General features: G+C 42.8%; 3 protein-coding genes across 7 annotated transcripts in view; 2 read left to right on the top strand and 1 right to left on the bottom strand.

Annotated features, from left to right (window-relative positions):
- LOC143904097 (uncharacterized) overlaps positions 1-6,031 on the top strand; it is a 32,594-nt gene extending 26,563 nt beyond the window's left edge. For 2 of the 3 annotated variants that reach the window (XM_077418415.1, XM_077418413.1), the window contains exon 2: positions 832-6,031. In XM_077418415.1, coding sequence (XP_077274541.1) covers positions 832-2,487 — 1,656 coding nt within the window. In that variant the 3' untranslated portion in view covers positions 2,488-6,031. The remainder of the gene's footprint in view (positions 1-831) is intronic. The other variant, XM_077418414.1, reaches the window with a different exon arrangement.
- LOC143904094 (uncharacterized) overlaps positions 1-16,949 on the top strand; it is an 85,381-nt gene extending 68,432 nt beyond the window's left edge. Inside the window, exons 1-3 of one of the 2 annotated variants that reach the window (XM_077418405.1) lie at positions 8,571-11,158; positions 11,767-11,946; positions 12,564-16,949. In XM_077418405.1, coding sequence (XP_077274531.1) covers positions 11,138-11,158; positions 11,767-11,946; positions 12,564-14,522 — 2,160 coding nt within the window. In that variant the 5' untranslated portion in view covers positions 8,571-11,137 and the 3' untranslated portion in view covers positions 14,523-16,949. Of the gene's footprint in view, positions 1-8,570; positions 11,159-11,766; positions 11,947-12,563 lie in introns of those variants that run through there. The other variant, XM_077418404.1, reaches the window with a different exon arrangement.
- A 130-nt stretch (positions 16,950-17,079) lies between these two features.
- LOC143904100 (sialin) lies at positions 17,080-22,954 on the bottom strand. 2 transcript variants are annotated; one of them, XM_077418420.1, is made up of 10 exons: positions 22,610-22,954; positions 21,932-22,166; positions 20,824-21,029; positions 20,350-20,571; positions 20,124-20,208; positions 19,735-19,901; positions 19,320-19,469; positions 18,913-19,045; positions 18,168-18,421; positions 17,080-17,608 (listed from the first exon to the last, which is right to left on the bottom strand). In XM_077418420.1, the coding sequence occupies exons 2-10, from the start codon at positions 22,014-22,016 to the stop codon at positions 17,315-17,317; spliced, it is 1,596 nt and encodes a 531-aa protein (XP_077274546.1). In that variant the 5' UTR covers positions 22,017-22,166; positions 22,610-22,954; the 3' UTR covers positions 17,080-17,314. The 2 variants fall into 2 exon arrangements, with proteins under 2 accessions (XP_077274546.1, XP_077274547.1); XM_077418421.1 differs by lacking the exon at positions 21,932-22,166 and having other exon boundaries at positions 22,610-22,952.
- Positions 22,955-23,759: the final 805 nt, after the last annotated feature.

Raw genomic sequence — 23,759 nt, 5'->3', positions numbered from 1 at the left:
CGTGCGATAAGGAATTTTGCGCGCATACCACACGAGTGTTCACTGATCCGCGAAACACGCTCTCTTCTCGCTCCATCTTCTGTTTCCTATTGACTATAAGCGTACCTCCTTAACGCGGATCCGACTTCATGCTTGGAAACCAGACTAGTCGGCTAGGTCCATATCCATTCCGCCTCGAGTGGCTCCAACAATTTCGATTACGCTTCTCGCGTGACGCGATAAAACCACGTACATACTTCCCCCCCCTTCGCTGCGGGTAAAAGATCGCGAGAGTCTGACAAGTATCGTACATTTCTACTTAACGCCACTTGATAGCGTGTTATTAAGTTTCTCGATGCACATGAATGCCGATGTGAAATATCAGAATTCTTGAATTCTTCTATTATTTCGTAAATTTATTTCTCTGTAAAAAGTCACGTAACTATATTACATTAATTAAATAACATGTATATTTAAAAAGATTTTAATTAATTTTTTCGAACAGTAGAAAGTAGAAATTGTGCGTTAGGGTATAATATAGGAATAATTGTTTTCTTGAATAAATTGAGAAATTTTAGAAAACATATTCATTGCTTAACGATTAGTGTTATCTAGATTTTAGCAAAATGTAAAAATTTACAAATCACGATTTCCACTTAAAAAAAACCGTCTATCCTGCTTCCCGTTTTCACTTCGCGAAACTTCTTTAAAAATTTCGATCCGACAAGAGCTCCGGCCACTTTCTTCCGTGCGCAACACGCGTAACGTCGTATCAACACGTTAATGATCATATCCCCGTACCGATCGCACAGCGTGTGTTGTCTACCATAGTAAATTTTTCTTTATTGCCAGGTAATCCCGGCATGTCTGCTCGCCCTGACGGAAGCGCGGCGAGTGCAGATCCGGCCTCGCGTAACGGAGCCTCAAGTGTACTACGAGGAACAGGACAACCAGGCCGCAGAGGACGAATTTGATACCGTGGCGGTTTATCACCCGCGCACCCGCGCCCTTCCTTCGCCACGATCCAAGGATGCGCTGCACGGGTCGAAGCCACCGCCGGTGCAGACTATTAGGAACTACAATAAAGTTAACGACGACGGGTCCTTCACCTTCGGCTACGAGGCGGCCGACGGTTCTTTCAAGGAGGAGACCCGCGGCACCGACTGCGTAGTGCGCGGTAAATACGGCTACATCGACCCGGACGGTAATAAGAGAGAGTTCACCTATGTCTCGGGCAATCCCTGCGATCCAAACGCGCCGAAGGATGAAGAAGAAGAGGAGGAAAAGGAGGAAGAGGAGCTCCCGGGACCGGCGAATTATCCCGTCGCCAGGCCCGTACCCCGACCTGTCTCAGTGAGACCCACGTATCATCAGCCGACCACCACTCGTGCACCTACCACGATATTCCAGACCGAGTACCAGCTCGACGACGACGCCAGCCAGGAGCTGACCGAGGATAATCTGAAACCGCAACTGCGACCGTCAGCCTTTAGAAGACCCTCGACCATAGTGCAAGTCACCCCCTCCTCCGCCATTTACGAATCTTCGCAGTCCGCCAGTCCGTCTCTTTTTAGGCTAGCTTCCACCCCCCAGTATACCACTGCGGCGCCTGTTCTCCGTAGCCAGCCCACGGTCACTTCGTCCGTCTACCAGTCGCTCGAGACCACCACTCGCCGGCCGGTGTCCCGTCATCCCAGGCCCCAATCGGTCGCGATAACCCCACGACCTCACATCGCCCAAGTAGCCGCGCAATACGTCTCCCCTAGTAGCACCGAACGCCCCAGCAGTCTGCTCTACGCCCAGACCCACCCCACGATATCGCCATTGCGCACCACGACCGCCGCTAGTGCGCCCCACCTCGACTTCGCTGCCGAGCTTGAGCGTTACGTGAACACGGTCGGCTCACACGTGTCCGCCGCCCCCGTTGCGAGGCCCCAGACCGCCCAAGCATCGCCCCAAACCAACTCGAGAGTTAAGCTGACCGGTCAGACGTCGGTCACCGCCGCTTCCGCAGCCGCTGAACCCATCTACCAATCGGAGCTCGTGTACGATCCCGCGACCGGTCAGTACAATACCCAGCTTTATCAGACATTACCCCAAACCGTGGGTGACTTTAGCCTCAGTCACAAACTCCAACCGTTCGTAGCCCAGCCCCAGTCCCTAATCGGCCTGCAGCAGCTCCAGCAGTACCAGCAATCCCAGCAATCCCAGCGTCCGGTCTATAAGCAGGCCCAGTCGGCGCCCAGTCCGACCGTAGCCCAGCCTCAGGAGGTCCTCTACAGGAAGCAGCAGGCGCAGCTGCTGCATCAGTCCCAGCAGCTCTACGCGCAGCAACAACGCCGCCAGCAACAGCAGCAACAACCACACAGGCTCCAGCTGCTGGAGTCGCAGAGAGAACCCCAGGCGTTCTATTACGTCGCGCCCCTGAAGGCCTCCGCCGCCACCACGTCCCTTTCAGTAGGTCAGATCGATCAGTTTCTCCGAGGTAGCGGCGCTAATAACTACTGATGTAATCTGAGTCGCGATTCTTAAAAGAGATCTCCCTCGGATCCTCGAATCGCCCCTCGTCGATATTTATCATTCGGTATCGCCTCGAGCGTTCCTCGCGAATTAAATCTGCCGCTGAGGATCTTGCGCCGATCAGGTCATAATGTCGGCCCGTGCGTACACAGAGGGTATTACATATAAGTACATGCATTATATATAAAGTATATATCTCACGTGGTGGCGCCAAAGCTGGGCTATGTCAAATATATCGCCGAGTGAATGGCACACACGAGCGCTTCGATTGCATGCGTTGTACGCGGGGAATGCGTGTGCAGTATATATTTAATATAATCCGCGCGACGCGGCGACGCGCGCGAAAGGCGCGCGGCGAGCATAGTTGCGATGAAAAGTATCGGCGATATTAAAGAAACGCGACACTTTCTCAGAAATCATATTCAAGGTTCATTATTACGAACGGTTCTTGCGGTCTTTCCGTAATTTTCAACTTTGCAGTAATGCGAGACTTTCCGAATTACCGTATTCGCGATAGGCGCGCTTTCATGCCTCGATATGTCCGTATGTAATTGTATATAGCGCTCGCTTTTCCGTCCAATGCGTGTCTCAAAGCGTTCTTGCGCCTATCCGCTCGTCTCGGCTAGCGCGCGAACGTAACATTATCCGTCGACGACGCAATCGGAGAACGAAGGTTAAAGAGATTAAAGTATGTGATAATGGATGGAGGAACCGCGCGCGTACGATTACATGGATAATGTAACTCGTAACAATAACGGAGAGCCGAGTGGCAAAACGCGATACGTGACAAAAAATTTAAATCCTCTTAGATAATCATATCTTTATATTTTTTTTCTCCATAATTTCCAGTTGAATAATCTCGTCGTAAATCTTCATTCCGTCCGAACACATAACGAGGAAAGAATTACTCGAGCGAGTTCCAGCGTCGTTTCGCTAACTGACAACTTGTTGAAACAATGCGTTCATTAAGAATAGTGAAATTTTATTTATTCGCGCGTCGAGAGTTGACACCGAATGAGGTTCCTTCCGTTTTCTCAGGCCGATTCCGAGAACACCTCTCTTTCCACTCGAGTATCGTGCATTTATGAGGCATGTTAGAGAGTGAAAGCCAACGACCTGACGCAATACTCACGCACGCATGTACGATATATTACCGTGGCAATTTCTCGCAGATCCCTAACACCGGCACTGTCGTAAAGGTATCCACGAAGGTTCGCGATACAAACGATACAAACATTTCGTCGCGCGGCCGCGCGGACCTTTTATTCACGACCCCGTAAGCCTAAGCCACGCAATAATGCTCGACTCGATTACAAAACGTCGATCCAGTGCAACATCGAGTCGCATGAAAGGCGAGTGAAACGCGATCAAGCAAAAGGGAATAATTAGTCGAATCAAAACCGTCGGTGTTTCGAGATACTTTCGATTAGGCATACAATGTTGCACATCCATACCTATTGTATCATATAATGCATAGAATGCATTGTATGATATAATAGGATGCAGTTCATTCTTCAATCTCGTCTATCCTATTCTTTCTCAAGATTTTCAAAAGTCTAACCATATATGTGTGCATAAAGTGTTAAAGAAATAAATCGTATGTCACTAGATTTTATATTTTTTAAATTAAAAAATAATTCTAAATCTAATAAATAAAAATATTTTGATTTTTTGTTTAATTTAATTTAAAATTATCATGTAGAGATTTATATTTTTAAATAACGTAACATTTCGTGACAATCGCGAAGAAAGCTTCTCCGTTGATTTAAATTTCGTAACGTTTCTAATATTTTCGAGCAGAGATCATCGCATCGAAATTCCCAGGCTTATTGTCTACTTCGTTGCGTCTATACGAATTTCGCGATGCAAACGTATCGCTCGCGTTTCAACTGGGTAGTAATTCCGATATTCGATACGCGCGGACGTCGGGTATAGGAAGTGTACTCGGCCTTTTGCAATGTAGAGAATTTTGCAAGCCTGCCGCGAGTAGGGTTCACCGCGAATCGACCGTCAAGAAAACTGCAATACATTCTTATCGGCGTAGCCGGGTTTGTAGGTACAACATTCTATTCGCGCCGTAACCGTCGCGGACTTTCTATTTGCATTCTCTGTCACAAGTGTGAGAATCGATTCGAGTTTAATGCGTTCCGCGGCGTCGACTGTTCAGCCCGCGGAAATATATGCGTATATCAAATCCGGGAAGGAAACGGCGCGCGGCGGTAGGTCGCGCACGCGATGAAATCACTTTTACCACGCGAGATACCGCAGCCATTAATAAAAACCAGTATAAAGTTTCTCGGATATACATCCTATCATTACAGATTTAATAGGTCTAATTTTCCTTCGACAAAAAAATCTTAACAAGAGATTGTTCTACAATAATTATTAAAATTGCAACGTCTCGAATACATAAACATTTAATTCTCAAACTAGACATTTAAAGCGAAACTTACTTAAAATTAATAGGGAAATGATTTCGGTAATTCAATTATCAAGAGCTATAATTAACAGCGCCATTACAATTCGTCTTCCTGTAAAACGCAATTCGATGCACATTTCTCTTGAAGAGATTCAGCATGTACCACCGTAAGGAGATACATTTTAACCGATTTCGTGGTTTTAATCGCAATCACGTCGTTGCTATAATGGGCTCAGAGCGGCGCGGCGGTTGTCTACTCATACTGTAAATAATACTCGTTAACGTTAAAATGCATAGCGACTACTTAGCAATTCATACGCATAATTAATGATACGACAATTGCGCATAAATCTTCGTAAAGAAGAGTCTTACGTTTACAGTTGTTTTCTTTTTGTATTATTTGTAAGCATAATCGAAAGAAAAATATCATTGCGAAAATGTGCTGCGCTGTCATTTCATTTTCCCGAGTCCTCAGTGTCATTGAATGGAGATCGAAACAGGGGTGTCGAATGTTTGTTTATGATAAAATCACGGCGTGGTAAACATTCGTAACGTATTATAACTTGTAACTGTAGGTACTACACACACACACACACACACACACACACACACACACACACACATTTCCGCGTTCCTTTATAAATCTGCTGCACTTTGTTGGAAGGAGAAAACACGCGAACGCGACGTCTGTAATAATCAAATTCGTTACGTACGTTGTAATGTGGCGTCCTGATGTCATTTATATTTTATTATGAAACAAAGAAAGTGTGAAGACAGACTTTTATTAATTATCTCGCCGTTAAAGCCACGTTATGTCGATTTAATGTAAGATTATTGATTAAAGCTTGTTTATTAAAAAAGCCACATTATGTTAATTTAATTATTAAGATTACAAATTAAAGCTTCGTTTATTAAGAAAGTAAGCCGATTCTCACAGATAACAATTACACCAACTCTCTCTCCTTCTCTAGTTTAATAGAAATTACGAACGCTATAAATTCCTGCATCTGTGCGGGTGAAATATTACCTCGCACGACTTGATAGCCCCAAGGTGTTGCTGGACATGCGAACGTGCGATTTTTACGGGGCGAGAATAACGGGCCGACGCGACGCCCCGCGACGGGCCGGCGGCATGTCGTTTTTCGTTTCGTGCCGCGGCTGAATCACGCGCGCCGCGGTAGACGCTTCCGCGAGAAGAAATTGGAAAAGTGGGAAAGGCGGCGCGAGGCGGCATCGTCGTGCACGATGTATATAAACGTTGTTACGTCACGAACGACTGCTACGTGCTATCCACCTGCGGCGTTTTCTCCGCTCCGATTATGAACCACGTGCCGCTGTGAAGTCGCAATCGGCGGCGTATGCCCATAAAAATGAAGACAAAATTATCCCGCAGCGCGCAGTAACGTCTCACGAGCGAAGCCCGCCTTGAAAAGATGGTTTTGCAAAAATAGCCATCTTAATTGCGATTTTCCAAGTCGCTACTGCGAGAGTGCTTCTTATTATCGCGCATCACGTTCTACTTAACTTATCTCTATTCGCGGCTCAAAAGAACTGTTTCTGAAAAGGTTAAATGAATCTCATATGTATTGGGTTGCATCTCGTATTCTCGTCACTTTTGCGTATCCAATCAACGTCGATATGCATATAATGACCATGTACGACGTTAGCCTCGCTTGAAAGGTAATCTTTTAATGAAATGTCAATTTCGATGAAACATTTCGTACGCAGGATTTGCAACGCTTTCGTAAATGTCGTTAATAATAAATTTAAGATTTTTACGTTAAACCTCGAATGTATAATAAACAACGAAATTAGTAATTTAATAAACAAGGATATGCATTATGCGTCGTATATATTCAATTTTGCGGTAAAAGTGGATTGTGTGCGCTTAGGTGAAAGTCATCGAAAATGAAAGGGTCGAGTGAAGTGTTAAATCAAACCACGCCAGACAGCTTGTACACGTGTTTGCGTGTATGTGTGTGAATGACCGTTGCTAAATATATTATCTAAGTTTTGAAACGTGCGCACGTGAATACAATCGCGAAAGTAAATTGGATCGATGATTTAGTTTCGACGCTACGTCGTAGAAGATGTATCATGTTCTACTAGCCGTGCAACAGCTGAACTTCGCGTTGCGAAATCTAGGAACAAGGCTGCCCACTTTTTATTCATATAATCGATATGCGATTAATTAAAAATAGATAATTTGCATAGTAGTATCGGGAACGGTCGCTCTTATTTTTTATTACTTCATTACTTCACGCCGAAATCTTTGGATTGCACACTAACGAGAGATACAACCTTGAACTCGGTTCCAGTGGACCGTAATACTATAGGTCACGGTTTATTTATGATTTTGTGGTTAACGCAAGCCACAGATCGTTAGCGAAAGTTACACTGCTTTCTAAACACGCTCTCTATTTTACCGGTAAAAGATGAACGAGACAATAACAGCTGTCACTTAACGAACAACTGATGTGTATCTACGCAATCGCACGTTTCAGACTTCTATAAGAGATGCGGTATAAGTATTGCCGCAACTGTGTAATTGCCATAAGTGATATCGTCATGTGTTAAACGTGATCAATTAATAAAAACAAAAATCTATACTGAAAACTCTTCGACAGGAAATGGATTAACGTACGTTCTTCAAGATTGAACAATTGTATTTATTTTACACAAGAAAATTATAAAGAGAATTGTAAAAAGATTATTAAAAATTAGGAAGAATGTAAAAAAATAAAAATATGCGATTTTTTATATAAATTATTAATAAATAAGTATACCAAGAAATTCCTAACACGTTGTTTGACATTCGCGCGGTGGAAAAAATGGATAACTGCTTGAAATGTAAATAGCCGGACAGGTAGATGGAAATGTCATTAGTTATTGTCAACGCCATTCAATCACGCGGAACAGACCATGCACAGGATGACGGTCATGCGCAACATCCTCTACTCTATCCTATACGATAAACGTCAGAAGAATGTGACACAACCATTCTGTTTTTGCCACTCTCACGGCGGATATAAATACGTAGATTGACATAACTTAACGGCGGTAGTTTATGTCATTTAGATGCGCTACGCGCCTGATGCGATTACCAGTAAGCTAGCTCGCGAGAGAACCGGTAACAAAGATGACAATTGCGGCCCACACACTGCACGGACGCGCGCACGCACATATATACGCAAAATCCTCTGAAGTAATCTAATTATAATAATTTCGTTGTAGAATTTCGCTTGCATTATATGCGAAGTCAGTTTCTTACTTACGCGTATAGACGAACAAAATGATTCCCAATGACGATAATATTAATATACCTCGTTATCTATGAAGAATCTGTCGTAATTAAGTTATACGATATCCCATCGCTTAGCACGTAACTCAACACAGATATAAGCATGCAATTTATATATGTGGTAAAAAAAAACAGCTAATTAAACTAGCAATCTAAAATTTTCCTAAAGTATGTATATAAAGATATTTTATTTTTATGGTACATTATATGTGTGTATATTTATTAATCAAATAATTGTCTTGAAAAATTTGACATAGGAAAAATAATTCATACATGTTTTTATTCTTTATATTTGAATTTGATTTTTATTTTCTAAAATTATATCACTTTTTTTTTGGGTGTTTTTAGATATTTATTTTGTGTCTCGATATCGACAAATATTTTTATAAGAAGAATTAATGTTCTTTTTGCTTTTATAGCATAGTTCCTGATGCATTTCACTACGCCATGCAACGCCGTACGAAAGGCAGTATATCCGAGGCGTTGCACATTATATATGACATCAATGAGTCACATACTAACACACAACTAGTTCATTACTGATGATAAAATATGTATTCAGGATGGGAAACATTTTGCGATGACTTAGTACTCCTTCGGAAATAATGAGCCTACAGATTATAAAAGGACTGCACGCACGATAAAATGGGATAGTAAGATTAATTCTCAGATGTTTGTATTTTGTTGTGCCATCCAACTGATGTTTTACACTTTTCCTAGAAACGCAAAGAATAAAGTTTGAAATTGCCATGTTTAATCAAATATATTTAAAATAAAAGATACGCTTTCTTAAATAAGTTTTTTATACTGTGATTATTAACAATTCTTAATTTTTTTATAAATAATTATTACATAAATGAATTTATCAAAAGTTTAAAATTAATTGCATTTCATAAATTCGCATTCTAATATTTGTGTCACGTAGCAAATTATCCGATTACATATTAAGACGTTTCGCAATATCCACTCGTGATACCGTTTCAGCACACGCGAATAACATATTTCCGCAACAAAAAACAGCACGGCCTCGGATTTTCGGCCACCGGTTGCTGAAAACGGAGCACGGACCTATGGTTTCCACGGGCATAATGTGAGAATATATAACGAAAGTAGGTGTGTCAGTCGAAATATAACTGAGATAATGTGTAACCGGTAGTTGCGTTACGATTAACTTCGTACCCACTTTCTTTGGAAGAAACTAATCACACGATTGTCTAACTATTGTAGCGCATGGAAGTAGAGATTAAAAGATTATAATCAATAAAAAAAACAGCTCAGATATATTATGATTAGAAATTAAAGAAAGAAAATGCTTTGTAACTTGAACATCAAAAATTAAATAAAAGATAGTTAATAGCAGTTTTGGACTAAGCAACGTACTAAGAGTTGACTTTTCCTTAGCAAAAACTCGTCGGGAAGTCTCATTACCATTATACAACGTTGAGAATTGCAGTGTTTTGGTGAATTAAGCATCAAAAGCGTAAACAGATAACAAGATCTAATTTTTCATTCAACTTCAAGCAAATTTTCCTCCGATAGAAATTTAATTTCTATTACGAAACCAACAACATCACGAATGATCACGAATGACCAATCAATAAAGTCATTTCTTATGAAATCATATAATTTTAATGACAATATTATATTCATAAGATTGTTAAGTGTAAAAATGTTAAGAAGAATTTATTTCATTGTAAAATATTTAGTAACTAAGAGAAAGTATTAGTGTCTCCCGATGTATTCCGTACACTTTTCCCGGATATCCTGCATATTTTAATTATTTAGATTTCAATAGGTCTGCCGACCGCGCGTTTGCGTTCGCGGGCCCCCAAGGTAGTAAAGGCCCCGACGAGAGACAATGATCCTCCGCGGAGGAAACGTGCGACGCGAGGCGAGATAGACAGCCGATACGTCTACGAACGCGAGGCATATCAAGGTGGCATCAAAAAAGTGAATACGAAACCCGGAGGAAATTGCATGATGTAATAATTGTCCTGTGGGAGTGCCTAGAGTGGAGCGAATACCACAATACCGGTGTTGCACACTATGGGAACTATTGTTACAGATTTTACAGTCTACTACTGTGTGCTTCTTGCCCGGCCGTCAACTCCCACGTGGCTTTCACTTGTCCCCGCGAAGCCAAACTTCTTCGTATGTTCCATTCTGTCAGGACATCGCGCTCATTTCCTCCCCCCTCCCCCGCGGTAAACGCGTTTCCGTTCCTTATTTACGCGGCCGTGTTATCGGTGCACTTTCTTCGGGGCCTCGCAAGCTGTGATTTTTTTTCTGACTTTCAACAGTCTCTAGAGTCTAAGGCCGCGATTGTAAATATTTAAGAAAATAAATAAATAAAATATATAGTTTGTAAAATCATCATTTTATGTCAGTATGGAACCGACAACTCATGTGTACCTACTTTAATAAAGAAAGGAAACATTTATCTTACAGAATTAGAGCAACTTGTGAGCGAGATGTAAAACATAAACGCTAATCAATGAATTTGTTTAAGGAAGACAGAAAAAGCAGCTGCTCTTCAACTTCGCACAGCAGTCAATCATCCGGTGACTTTTCCCGTCTTCGAGTCGTTAGAGTAATTCTATCTTGGGCAATTTCGCGCAACGAAAGAACGTGTAATCGAGATGAGCAAACACCAACCGCGGGCCTTCATTATCGTGTATAATACTTTCTGCGCGCGCGACGCGTTTCGCGTTTTTTTTTCTTACTAGCAGGGAGAGGAGTTGTCATTTGGTATTCCAACGTCTTAATGAACGTTTAGGGGTCATCAAGGTTGAACGTGGCGGCTCGACGCGGCGCGCCGTGGAAGGGGCGCGGCGGTGGTTGCCTATTGTGTCACCCTATATATAACGGCACCCGACACCCCACGCCGTATTAAGAACATTCACCGCATCCGCGGTAACATGGTTTCCAGTTCCAACAAGGTATATCGCCGAGTATTCCGTGCTGGCGCGAGTGCACGAGTAACGCGTTCATGGTGCCCGCGATCCGCGCAAGCGAGAGAAAGAGAGAGAAGAGAGAGAGAGAGAGAGAGAGAGAGAGAGAGAGAGAGAGAGAGAGAGAGAGAGAAAACGAGATCGATTTCAGTCGCTATCAATCTAAATGCAAGTGTTCGGTCTAAACGTTCCGGCGATTTTTTTTTCGCGAAACCGATATTGGTGCTCGTGGGAAAGTGCGCGCCTTGGCGAACGATTGCACGCGATGTTTCGCCCATACGTCCTCAAGATTTATTCCGAGAAAACGTTTTAGAACGCGAAATGCTGTAAAGTGACAAGTGCATCATTATGTGAACGTGAACGCGTATTATGAAAGTATTTCATTTTGAATATATAAGCGTCGAATATAAATTAAAAACACGCAATTCCCATCGCGCAGAAATATAAGTTTGTCATTTCAGAATTCGTGTATCCAACGATTTGTTACAATTTTTGGCACTCATTTTTCGTGATAATAATGATACACCATTGTGCGTCATGTCTATTTCGCATTACTGCGTTTTTCTTCATAGAGAAAAATCGTCTTTCCTTTTAAGATGACGCCATGGCTGATGGCATTCTTCTGTCTGGTGACCGCCGGCTGCTCGAACGTCACGGACCAGCAACCATCGGAAACGCATCATGATCATCAAGTGGCGATCTTGAAGCAGATCAGAAAGGTGAACGAAGACGGCTCTTATACATACGGTTACGAAGCCGGCGATGGATCATTCAAGGTAATTACGTGCGTAACTACTTAAGCGTAAACCGCGCCTAACGCCTATTTTTCCAAGAATTATAAACTGCGCCGCATCGCACAATAAGTTCCCACAATATCGGATATTAATTAGTCAGAAGAGTTCTTTTCATTTCTAATTATATTTAAAGTAGCGATTACTTGCTGAGCGAGTAATGCTAATGGCCATATTAATCACATATTAAATAAGAATAACGATATTAATAGTGGAACTTCAATAAAAATCTAATTGTCTGCTATAATTATAAATTTATATTTATATTTTATATTAATTATATTTAATATAATTATAGAATTTCCAATGTTATTTAAATTATCGTTCGACTTTGGAAATATTATTTAAATAGATTTTAGTTATATATCACGTTACTAGTATAAAAGGTATAGTTTAATTATATTTATTATATGTATATATAATAAAAATATTTATATATACATATAACATATATATAAATAAAATTATTTTATAAAAATATTTTTATTTTTTACAATCCTAATTGCATTGACAATAGAAAGATAAATTTATTTGTTCAAGATTTACAGTTAGAATCGCGCTATTTTCGTGAAGAACTGAACGGAAAATACTTGCTTTGTCAGGTCGAGAGTCGCGATGTTTTGGGCAACATTAAAGGCACGTTCGGTTTCGTCGACGCCGACGGCGAGATAAAGAGAGTCTCGTACTCGTCGTCGAACGGGACGGGCTTTAAAGCAACCACCATGTCGCCATTGCAGGAACACGTATCGGTCGTGCAAAGTATACCGCGTCACAACCGTACGTTATCAACTACGAGAAAACCGAACATCGTGTACGCCACGACGACGGAATCGTCGACCAGGCCATCGGTCGTGCAGTCGATTCCTCGAACGAGGAAGACAACTACCAGTACCACCACGACCACAAGCACCACTACTACCGAGGCACCGAAAACGATATTCGGACACTACTTGAAAGGCACTTCAAAGAGCAGGCCGCGTTTCGTCATCAATGGCCAACAGAGACCGATCGTCATAGAGGAAGACACCGAAGACGAAGATTCGCAGATCAATCGACCTAGTACGGATGACAAGAGCGGCGCCTACCGAAGAATCATCTTTGCCAAGCGACCGATCGAGCATAGTCTCCCGCCGATCTCTGAAGACTTCGTAGAGAAGGAGGACGAGGCTAAAATCACGACGGGGAATACTTTGAGGAGGCAATTGCACGACGAGACCACCAAGTCGAGTTCCATTGCCGATGACGGCGACGACCACTCCGACGTTTATGGTGGTTCCTTGTCCACGACGCGTCCTTTGTTCACCACGTCGGCTCCGTCGCGGGTTCTCCAGAGAGTTTCCAGTACTTCGCGCCCAGAACGGCCAAAGTTCTACGTCAATCGTCAGGAGAACTTGGGAGCGGGTGGTCGATTCGACAGTCCGAAGTACGAAGGTTCTCGGATCTACGAGACGGAAACGAAGCCCACCCAGGAGGAGCGCACGACGACCCAACAACAGATCCTGCTTCGCAGTTCTACGGCCAGGGTACCGACGGAGACCCGGGACTACGTCAGACAGAGCACCGAGCCTGTCTTCGTGAGACAGCAATCTGATCAGTATCTGCGGGAACTGCCGCCAAGAATACTCGTCCAGTCTCCACAAGGCAATCTCGAGGACGACGAAGGTGTCTATCGAGCGATACCGATCGGTAGGATCTTGTTACCTCGGCCTTCGCCGAATCACCAGCCGGTCTACTCGAGCACGACGGACGCCAATGTTCATTACCTGACGGAGAACCCCGTGCCCGATCCCGAGGATGAGGCGCGAATCGCAATGAATATGAATTACATGCGTCCGCGTCCCGTGCGGCCGCTGATCTATCCGGATCCCGAGCAGAGAGCGCGGCCGATCCTACGGCCGATTCCGAGTGCGGCAGTTCATCCTGACGACAGAGACTATCAGGCGACCACGCCCGAGTATCCTTACCGAGCTGGCGGCCTGGCGCTGCCTCCGGAGCCGCCAAATCCGATCGCGCCGCCTCTGAGCCGACGAGACTTTCAGATGTTGCTGAGGAGGCTACTGGTGAGCCAATACGGCGTGCAAGCCCTGTCATACCCGAAGAGCTTCCTTGAAGACGCCCTGTACGACCAGCAGCCGTATCCTTCGTACCCGGCGGGCTATCAGGCGCCACTTCCTAGACCCGAGCTCGCGTACGATCAACAGGCGCAGTACGGCGATCGAGTGTCTCTGAGACGCCCGGTGTACCCCCGGGCTCTGAGCCCGCTCTATCATCCTCAATATGACGATTATCACGACAGATATCCCAAGAGAGTGTACAGGCAGAAATTCTACACGCAGGACGTAGCCGACGAAGCCGATGAGATTCTACCGGCACCCATTAGGGAAGCTTTACTGCTGCGAATGGTGAACCTAGCGATCAACACCGAACGATCGACGATGGTTCCGACTACCGTGATGACTACCACGACGCCGGCATCGAGATACAGAAAGACGGGTCCAGTTAGGAGCGTGCAGATTATTACGGACGACGAGGAAGAAAAGGACACGAGGAAGAAGATGTAACGACGACGAATGGAGTTAGAAATAGTTAGGAATTACGAAGAAGTATTACTCACTTCAAGTATAATATATATGAGTTAAATTATTGTAGAATTTTAACTAATTGTTACGACTTTTTTTACAAGATGAGAGAAACTCGACGGAAGTTAACGAATATGCTTTCGGCAATATATTTTTAGATATGTCATCCCTAATATCATTATCAATTATCCCGGAACGATATCGAATTCTCGCACGATAGCATATTTAAGTATGACGAAGCGGCTTACGTCAACGGTAACCTTTTTTTTTAATAGCGAACGGATATGTCCAACTAATCGTCTTTGCAACGGACGCATTCGTCGTTAATGAATCGAATCGGTTTCACGAAAGGGAAATCGTTGCTGCGCAGCCCGACCGATTTTCTGCACGATAGCCTCCCGACTTTTGTTGACGCGCATATTTACCTTAGAATAGGTGCATCAGTGTTCGCAATCGACTATAAGAAATATTGTTAGATAATTAAATTTCTTTTCTAAATGAAGATATTATTTTCTCATACACTTATCTTCCAGGTATCGCGTGAAATTTTTCTCACGCTGCTGGGATTTGCGTCAATATCATGTCGTTTAAAATGAACAATGAGGGAAGAATGTTGAAACAACGAAATATCACCAGTGAATTGCATTCCAATAGATGACAGCTTTAATTTACAATTAGATGATAATTACATTACGATAACTATATTAATTATCCCGTAGCTTCAGAAAATATATTTATCTTAACGCGATCTCTCTTAGAAACCGAACAAATACATTGGGCATTTATTGGTCAGCAATCAATCACTGGTGTATCTATCCTAAAGCGATTATCCGAAAGAAATCTCTCTTACGAGATATCCTCCGTTAAAACGGGACGGACAGCACCAGCGAAAGCTCTTAGATCCTAAGGCATCTCTAGCGTACTCCCTGCTTACGAGTGTAAATACGGCGTTACGTAAGAGACTAGTGTGATATATACGCATCGAAATAAAGAAAGAGTCGGACGGTAGACGCCAAGGCGTTGTGTGAGAACTCATTTCATAAGTCCCTGAGAGTCGGCGTTACCGGGAAAGAATAGTAACGCGTCTACTGCCGGTAATTAGCGTCGCGCGTTGCGACATTCCTGCCCGGTCGGGTCTTACGCGGCAAACTTTACGCGCGAATATGCGGCCGAGGGCGTAGATCATGAGATCTCGCGCCGTGATTTCCACGCATTCGGGGAGCCCGCCTCGTTGTCTGCGAGAGCGAATTTCTTTGTCGAAAAAAGCATTACGCGCGCGACACACGACGCAAATATATCTCACGCGTATATATCCGAACGGCACGTGAGAAGCGGAACAATCACCGCTCGGCGAACGTTCGATTTCTACAAGTGACGACGCAAAAGGCGGCGAATTATTGATTCATCAGACGAAGGGAATTAAAGTAATAAATTCACTTCGTCTGATGAATCAATAATTCGCGTGATATTAATGAGCACGACAAGGTGAATTAAATAATTTACTTTGATAGCCATTGCTGATTATCGCTGATTATTGAACGCGAATAATTATATTGACATTGCATTTCAGAAAAGAAAGTTAAACAAGCTTATTCCAAGATTTTCCAAGTTTTGTTTATATGAAGTATAAAAGTATATGTGTTTCAGTTACTGATAAGTGACTGAGAAGTGAAACACGTACGAACGAATAATTTCAATGCAAACATTAACTCAACGCTCTGCTCGAGAATGTCGATCGAACGAGTTCCGGCGTGAAAAAAATAACGCGATGCGAAATATTTCAATTCACGGCGAACGGCCAGGCAATTTTCCGCGGGTATCTAAAGAGTGTCCTGGTTTTTCCACGCGCACCGGATATGCACGCCTGCATTTGAAAGGCTGTCGTTAAGACGCGGGGACACTTACCAGCACGGACAGTGGTCTTGCACATGGTCTTCCGGTATTCCGTGCATGCACCAGCTACAATGGCGTAGGTGCATTTTCGCGATAGGATCAGCACCGATAGGGAATCCGCGAGCTTAGAAGATCATCTAATTAGAGCGCCGGTTTGTCTTTCGCTCTTTCTCCGGAGATAGAAAGTCGTCGCGGAGGGCGCACGGTGTCTCACAGAAACGCGCGCGTATAATGCATAGATTTGTATGCAACGAGCTAGGAAATAACGCGAGCGGATAAAATCGCGACGAGGTATCCCGATGAAGCGAAGCCGCCTCAACAATAGTCGAAAACGAGTAATCCGAGAGACAAAAAAGAGACGCTTACCTGACATTTGTCCTGTCATGTCCCTCAAATTTCCAACGCGCGTCGACATTTTTATCAGCTATCAACTTTCTACGAGTCGAATTATATCAGTCGGTGGATCTGCTTGTTATTATTCACGGCATTGTTTCGCAACGATTTTATCTCGAGCAGCTCCAGAAGCGTTCAAATTGCGTTTCGCGTTATTCAACGGCAACTCGTAATGGCAATATTATTTTCTACAAAAAATAAATCCCGATAAAAAATTAGATATTCAGTTTTTTAAATATTTTTCGTTGTAATATTCTTCGAGGACAATTCCTCTTGATCGTATAAACTTTTATTCCTATTCTTAAAACCTTATATACAATTCATCGTCGACATTCATGTTGATCGTACTATATCTTTGCGATATATTCACTGTACATCGTTTTTTTATCGCTATAATCTGGGGGATGAGGGAAAGGGGAATAGAATATCCTTGGCGCAAGATGAGGCATGAAAATAGCATAGAGAATTGGCACGAGGGCGGTCGCAATTTAATTGGAGGCCACCGAGATCTTCGAGTGAATGGACGAGGAGCGAGGAACGTTCTTCAAGCTCTCGACGTCGTCCTCGAGGTTATAGGGCACGAAGGGCTCGGTCTGCACGCCCACGTCCTCATGATCGAGCTCTAATGCGTCCTGCTCGTAGATTACGTCGTGACTACGCGGTCTCGCCACGGATGGGATCCACGGTTGCGGAACGCCTTTGCCGAGCGCAAGAAAAACCGCAGCGGTCGTCAGCAGGACGACAGAGGCAACGCCGAACACCAACCGCCAAGAGCCAGCGATCTGAAACGCACGACGTATCGCAAACGTGAATTGAATAAACACAGGATTAGAGAATAAATAAAAAAATACTTTTGCCAATAATATCGTGGGCAATAGAGGGAGGATTATGTATTGCATAAAATTTGATACGTAATCTCGATTCCCAAATTTTATTTGAGGAATGTAGAAGTAAAATTATTCACTTTCCAATATTTATGTCAAAATTAAAAAATTTTTTATATACAATAAAGAAATATCTAGATAAAGAATTAAAAAAATTTGTTGATACTCTTTTCTTATTTCAGAATTAAAAATGTTACGCGCTCTTATTCACCGAAAATGACATGCAAGGCACGAAATAATTAACAATTATTTGAGTGAAAAGCAACGGGAGGCGACTTATGCGAAATGTAGAAAGTAAAAGGAAAGACTCGTCACACTAAATTCTCGTTACGCAATTCGACGTCTGTTTAGCGTTCGCGGGCGTATACGAGGCTATTTAATGCGTTACGTTTGCGCGGACGGATAACGCGCGTGCCCGCGTCCGGCGTGGTAAATGTATATTAGTAATTCGACTTACGGAGCCATGGAGAGCCTGGGTGACGAAGTAATTGGCGGCCAGCAGTCCCGCGGCGCCCAGCGTGGAGCAAAGAGCGCACGCGGCCGCGGCGCACGCCGGCGATTCCGCGGGTGCGAGATCGGCTATGGCCGCGAGGGCACCGGCCGGTGCGGTGCCGGAAACGAGTAGGGCTGCTATCCCCAGCCAGGCAGCACCCAGGGCCTGGCAGCCGGCGTAACCGGCGACGAAGAGGAGGGCCGCGGGGATGAAGTGCGCTGATCGTATTTAATTCAATATTATCGAGAGTACTAAATAAAAAATAAAGTCAGAAAGACGTCGGGGAAAATATTCTCGCTGTGTTACGTGGGATAAAGCCATTAGCTTGTTACTCAACACGTTTGAGACTTTCCATCTTCAATTATCGTAATGAGATCTCGTAAGCTATTACCCTTAGGGCAAGGTAACACCAACAATCAATTCGCCTCGCAGTGTGAAATGAGTAATCTATAACGCACCGACGCACAGAGTTTTCTATAGTTGTAACAACATTGTTATCCATCCATTAAATTTCCGTAAATTTTTACGTTACACATTTCTTTAAAATTCAAAATTTCATAGTAAGTTGTTAAAAGAGAAACAAAAATTTGTCTTCTTTTGCATAAATTAATTCAACTATCAAGATATTATAAAATGATCAAAATTCTTGCACGCGCGTTTCACAATGTTGTAAACATAATGCCGTTTACGGAGATACACATAACCGTACCTGTATAGACGACCAACTTTCTCGCCGTGGTCGTGGAAACTATTTTAGATTCGCGGACGTGATCTACGAGGAGACCGCAGGTCAGCGCAGCCATGAAGTGACCGATGTGAGGTAACGTGGTCAGCACGGAGTCCTGAATTGAATCACAATTTAGTAAAGGGGTGAAACATACGAGCTCGCAGCTGTCCACTATAATATCGATTCGACCGTAGAACCCTAACTGAATATTTTATGTCGTAATATTATGTCATCATATTAAGTTTATGCCTCTTTCCTTTAATTCGTCTTATATCTTTTTTTCATTCTGATACTTTGACACGTTTTTTTACTTTGACATTTGTGGTAAATTTTTTACGGTATTTAAAACAATAGTAAAACAAAGCAATAAAAAATTTCAGCCAACTTACGTTGGCTGTAGAAAACCCATAGATGAGCTTCAGGTACTTCGTCATGCCAAGCGCGAGCGTCGCGTCGCCCCATTGATTGCCCATCGTCGCCACTGCGGACGCCCAGACGGGTACGGATCTCAACAGCTTTCCCCATGGTATCACAGCCGCCTGTGATAATTGCTAACTTCGTATTTATATTTAAAAAAAACTGCCTCATAAAAACTAAATATACATGCGGTAAACCTTAATGTTACAGTCGCATGACAGGTTTGTCGCAACTACTAATTAGTGAATAGAAAATTCCTAGAGACCGCATAGAAACCTTCAACTATGTAGTCTCTTATCAGACTACTAATTAGCGCGTCCATCTATTTTGGATAAACTTCCGAGAGTGTAGCGGGTGCTCGCTAAATAGATCGGAAGTATCGCTTACAGTTGTGTCGTGTTGATAATTCTTCGGTGTGTCCTTAACGAAACGACCGAAGGCGAAGTACCAGCATAGTGCCAAAAGAACCAGACCGTAGCACAAAGAATCGCGGCCGAACGTTCGCACCACCGCGGTGCCCAGCCATCCGGTGAGACAGTAACCCACGCTGACGGCTTAAAGCATGGGAATTAGGATTAATCGAGCAACTTGGAGCCACATAGCGTTACATAGCGCTCGATGGGGCATTTTAAAAGATATCCTAGAGTATATTGTCGTAGGGTATATTACCAAGTATGCTTTTACTACAAAATAATGAATGGCTCGAGGAATTCATTGCTCTCTCGTTAACTCTTTACTTTTCATTTAAGCGGCCGTACCCGCAATCGCCGACATACCTGCGTAACAACTGAAGTACCAGCTTCTGTGATTACTTTTAAACCAGGTCATAGCGAACATGTGAGCAGCGGGCATGGTTGCTCCCTGTAAAAGAGGATGTCGCAATGATCCTCGCGCGAATGTTTTATGTAGCGCCGTGTGTTTTACGACGCTACGCAAAATCGAGTTCTATGTTTGTTGCAAAGCGTCTGCAGACGGCGAGATAAATTCTACGCGCCGACTTACGGTGCATAATCCTTGAAACAACCGAAGCGCGACGTGCGACGGTCCACGCCAGGCTGCAGGTACTAATAGAGACGCTAAGCAGGCGCTAAGAACCGCACGTGAGAACACCATGGAGGGCCCGGATCGGCCCCACACCAGGCAACCTCCCAGGATCGGACCGGCGACTTGTCCCCATAAGAACGCCTCGCGCATAATCGATTCCGCTCGCTCCTCCTGTGGCAGCTGTCGTTCATAACACGAATCATAAATGTCATTCTACAACTGCAGCACTGCAAAACATTACTGTTCTCCAGGGTTATGTGTGCATTCCTTGGAAAGACTCGACAATTCAAATTCATGCAAAACAAAGCTGTCACATCAGCGTTAATCCCGCTTAGTTTGCTCTCATATTCGCGAGCAAAAATTTGTAAAACAAATAAAAGCTGGAGGAGAAACATATGAAACACGAGGTAAAATGTTTAAATGTATGTATACCTCCATGAATATAATTTCGAAGTCTTCGGTGCGATTGCGGCTGGTGATATTGACCAGCATATCGCAGTGCCACGATGTGTCGATGATGGCATGATTGTCCTTCTGATTCGCCAACAGTGCGACGGAAGAGCTGACTTCAACCGCGCCGCAAAGCGCAAATCCAACTGCGACTAACGCGGCGACGATGTGTCGCGCTCGTACAGCCGCTAACAGATAACAATATAATTACGTGATAATATAATGCAAACATAATATCATAATAATTGCAATCAACTCGATAAATCACTAAAAATCGTTAAAAGTTTGCAACAATAATTTATCATGCCATCGATAAAGATCATTGAATAAAGATCATTAAAAGATTTAATTACAATCGTGTCGTTAATAAAAGTTTTTAGACGTGAAAATTTTAGTAACATCGAATTGTTAGTAAAAATCAGAAAAAATAATTTTTTATTTACTCCGAAATTATTTTAAAAAAGAATTATTAAAAAGAATCATAAGTATCCCTTACTAATTAGAGAAGAGAATTAACAGTTCTCTCTCACAGAATCTCTATTATTCTCAGCAAATTGGAGGTACAATAGTAACAAAAGAAATTCTCGCGTACGTATGTACCATACATTTATTATCGTAGTCTCTAAACATGCGAGCACGGCAATGTTTGATTTTGATAACTTACTCAAACGGCTGGCACGATAGTATCTGCGTACAAATTCTAAATTTAAAAGATATTTGTGTCGATTTTTACCGTCTAAAAATAATATTTGTGTTAAAATGTACATTACAAAACACAATCGACATTAGTTATAATATTTCGATAATATTAAAGTATAAACTTTTACATATCTCGTACATCACACAGTCAAAATATTTAACCATAAAACACAGCTCTCAAAAATGCCTGAATATCAAAAGAATTCTTCCCTCTATTAATTTGTTAAAGTAATTGTAATCATATTGTCCTAAATATTATCTTAAGTAGTATAATGATAGTATCAATGAAGCCATTTAAAGTTTGGCTGCGCGACAGCGTGAAATAAAATTAGATCTCGCGTGCGCGATGTGAGAAATAAAATTAGTTGCAGTGATTAGAATTTTAACGAACCTCGAACCTCTTGCGCAGCAAGCTTTAGTTGACAACTGCCACGTTTAACGAACTGCACGCTACCTCTCTTGACGAAGTCTGCCATCTCACAGAACTCAAAAATAATGAAATCGACCGCGACATCTCGCTCTTATCACGCCCGGTGAGATTCTTCGCGCACTATCTCTCCTCTACTCCGAGTATATTGCAGGCGACCTCGACTTTGGCTCGGCAATGATGCAACGCAAATAGCTGACTTTTCGACAAGACAATGAACGCGTAACGCTATTAATTCCTTCAGTAATGTGAGCCGGAGAAATAATGATCTCAGTATTCTCTCTGATCTTGACATCAGTTTGTCAAATTATAGATAAGGGTGCCAATAACAAGTATAGATTTCTAACGCCAAACGTATGATTTTCATCCGAATGTAATCGTGATTCTAAGATTTCCTTTTCCTTAATATGAAAAAATTAGTTCTACATTAATCGAAGAATCTGACCAAGTATCGTACCGTCGTTTCAAGATACCCTGTATGAATAATTAATACGTTATTCGGTTTCTTTAAATTCGACAGACGTGAAGCGTGTTGCAAATCGTTTATTAATTATTTCCTGCAGTCGTATGTACCACGATAATGACGCACTGAGAATTCCGAAAACCCGTTTACCGAGGGAAGTCGATTGAGGGCACACGTACCTTTGACCTCGAGTGCCGCGTGTCTCAGCTGGACGCTACCGCGTTTAAGACGAACCAGCGCTGCCATCGTCGTCAAACAAGCTCAGACATCGATTGCGTTTTCATGATGTAGGACCGATACTTCAGGCACATATCAATCGGAAATCCGTTGATCTTTCCGGTCACTTTTCCACCGCGCGATACGAGATTAGCGAGACGCGGCAGCGGCGGTGAGTTACGCGAGCCATACTGGTCATCTGGCCGGTGCGAGTGAATGAACATCTCCGTTAACGAGACTTGATACAATAAGTACCTATACCGGGTCAGCCTTGAAGCACCGCGCGCGAGGCCCCGAGGCCCGCCTCGTAATATTTTCCCAACGCCGGAGCCGCCGAGCGATATATCGAATCTCATCACCGATAAAGATCTTCAAACGCAGCTGCTGGTTTTTTCCTGACCTTATCACAACGCTCGCGACGCGTGATGTAGTAAAAAATATTATTGAGTTTAATTAATGCAGCATTATTATACACAAGCGCCAGTGCGGTGTCTATAAAGCGAAAAAGCATTTCTGGATCATTGATAAGTTAAACAAATGTTACAATGTTCACATCCTTAATCCTGATATTCACGAAAATATAATAATATTCCGCAATCTTAATTTGATAAATACATCAAAACTGCATTATATTTTTTCGAGAGCGATTAATAAGAAAAAAAGTGTTTTTTTTTTAATGAACACGAAAAGTGTGATGTATAATCTTTCTTATTTTCAAGGTATAAGAATTCAAGCTACCTCCTGCACATCACATGCACAGTGTAATTAGGTGTAATAAATTATTAATGTGAAAGACTATATCAGCAACTGACAACGAAGGAAACCTCGTTAATAGTTTCAGCCACGAATGGTTCTTCGTGAACCCTGAAACACTGTTCATTCAATGATAATATTTCAGAACATCGAATAATTCACCATCTGTCGTTCACGGATGTAGTTCTATGTTACCAACGATCAGTCAGCATGGACTGACTATCGTTCAAGCAGACCTGGGCACGTATTGCGGAACTTTTCGGAATGGATTCCGATTGGAATTGTATAGCTCTCTTTCCTAGATTTCTATTGTGTTTTCTAGACTAGAGAAAACGGAATAAATTCTAATCTTCGGAATCT

The sequence above is a fragment of the Temnothorax americanus genome, unplaced genomic scaffold (genome assembly GCF_048541705.1).
Source record: "Temnothorax americanus isolate GAGA-0224 unplaced genomic scaffold, ASM4854170v1 Scaffold5, whole genome shotgun sequence".
Taxonomy (NCBI): Eukaryota; Metazoa; Arthropoda; class Insecta; order Hymenoptera; family Formicidae; genus Temnothorax; species Temnothorax americanus.
The sequence above is the reverse complement of the archived record's forward strand: the minus strand, read 5'-3'. Positions and strand labels throughout refer to the sequence as shown.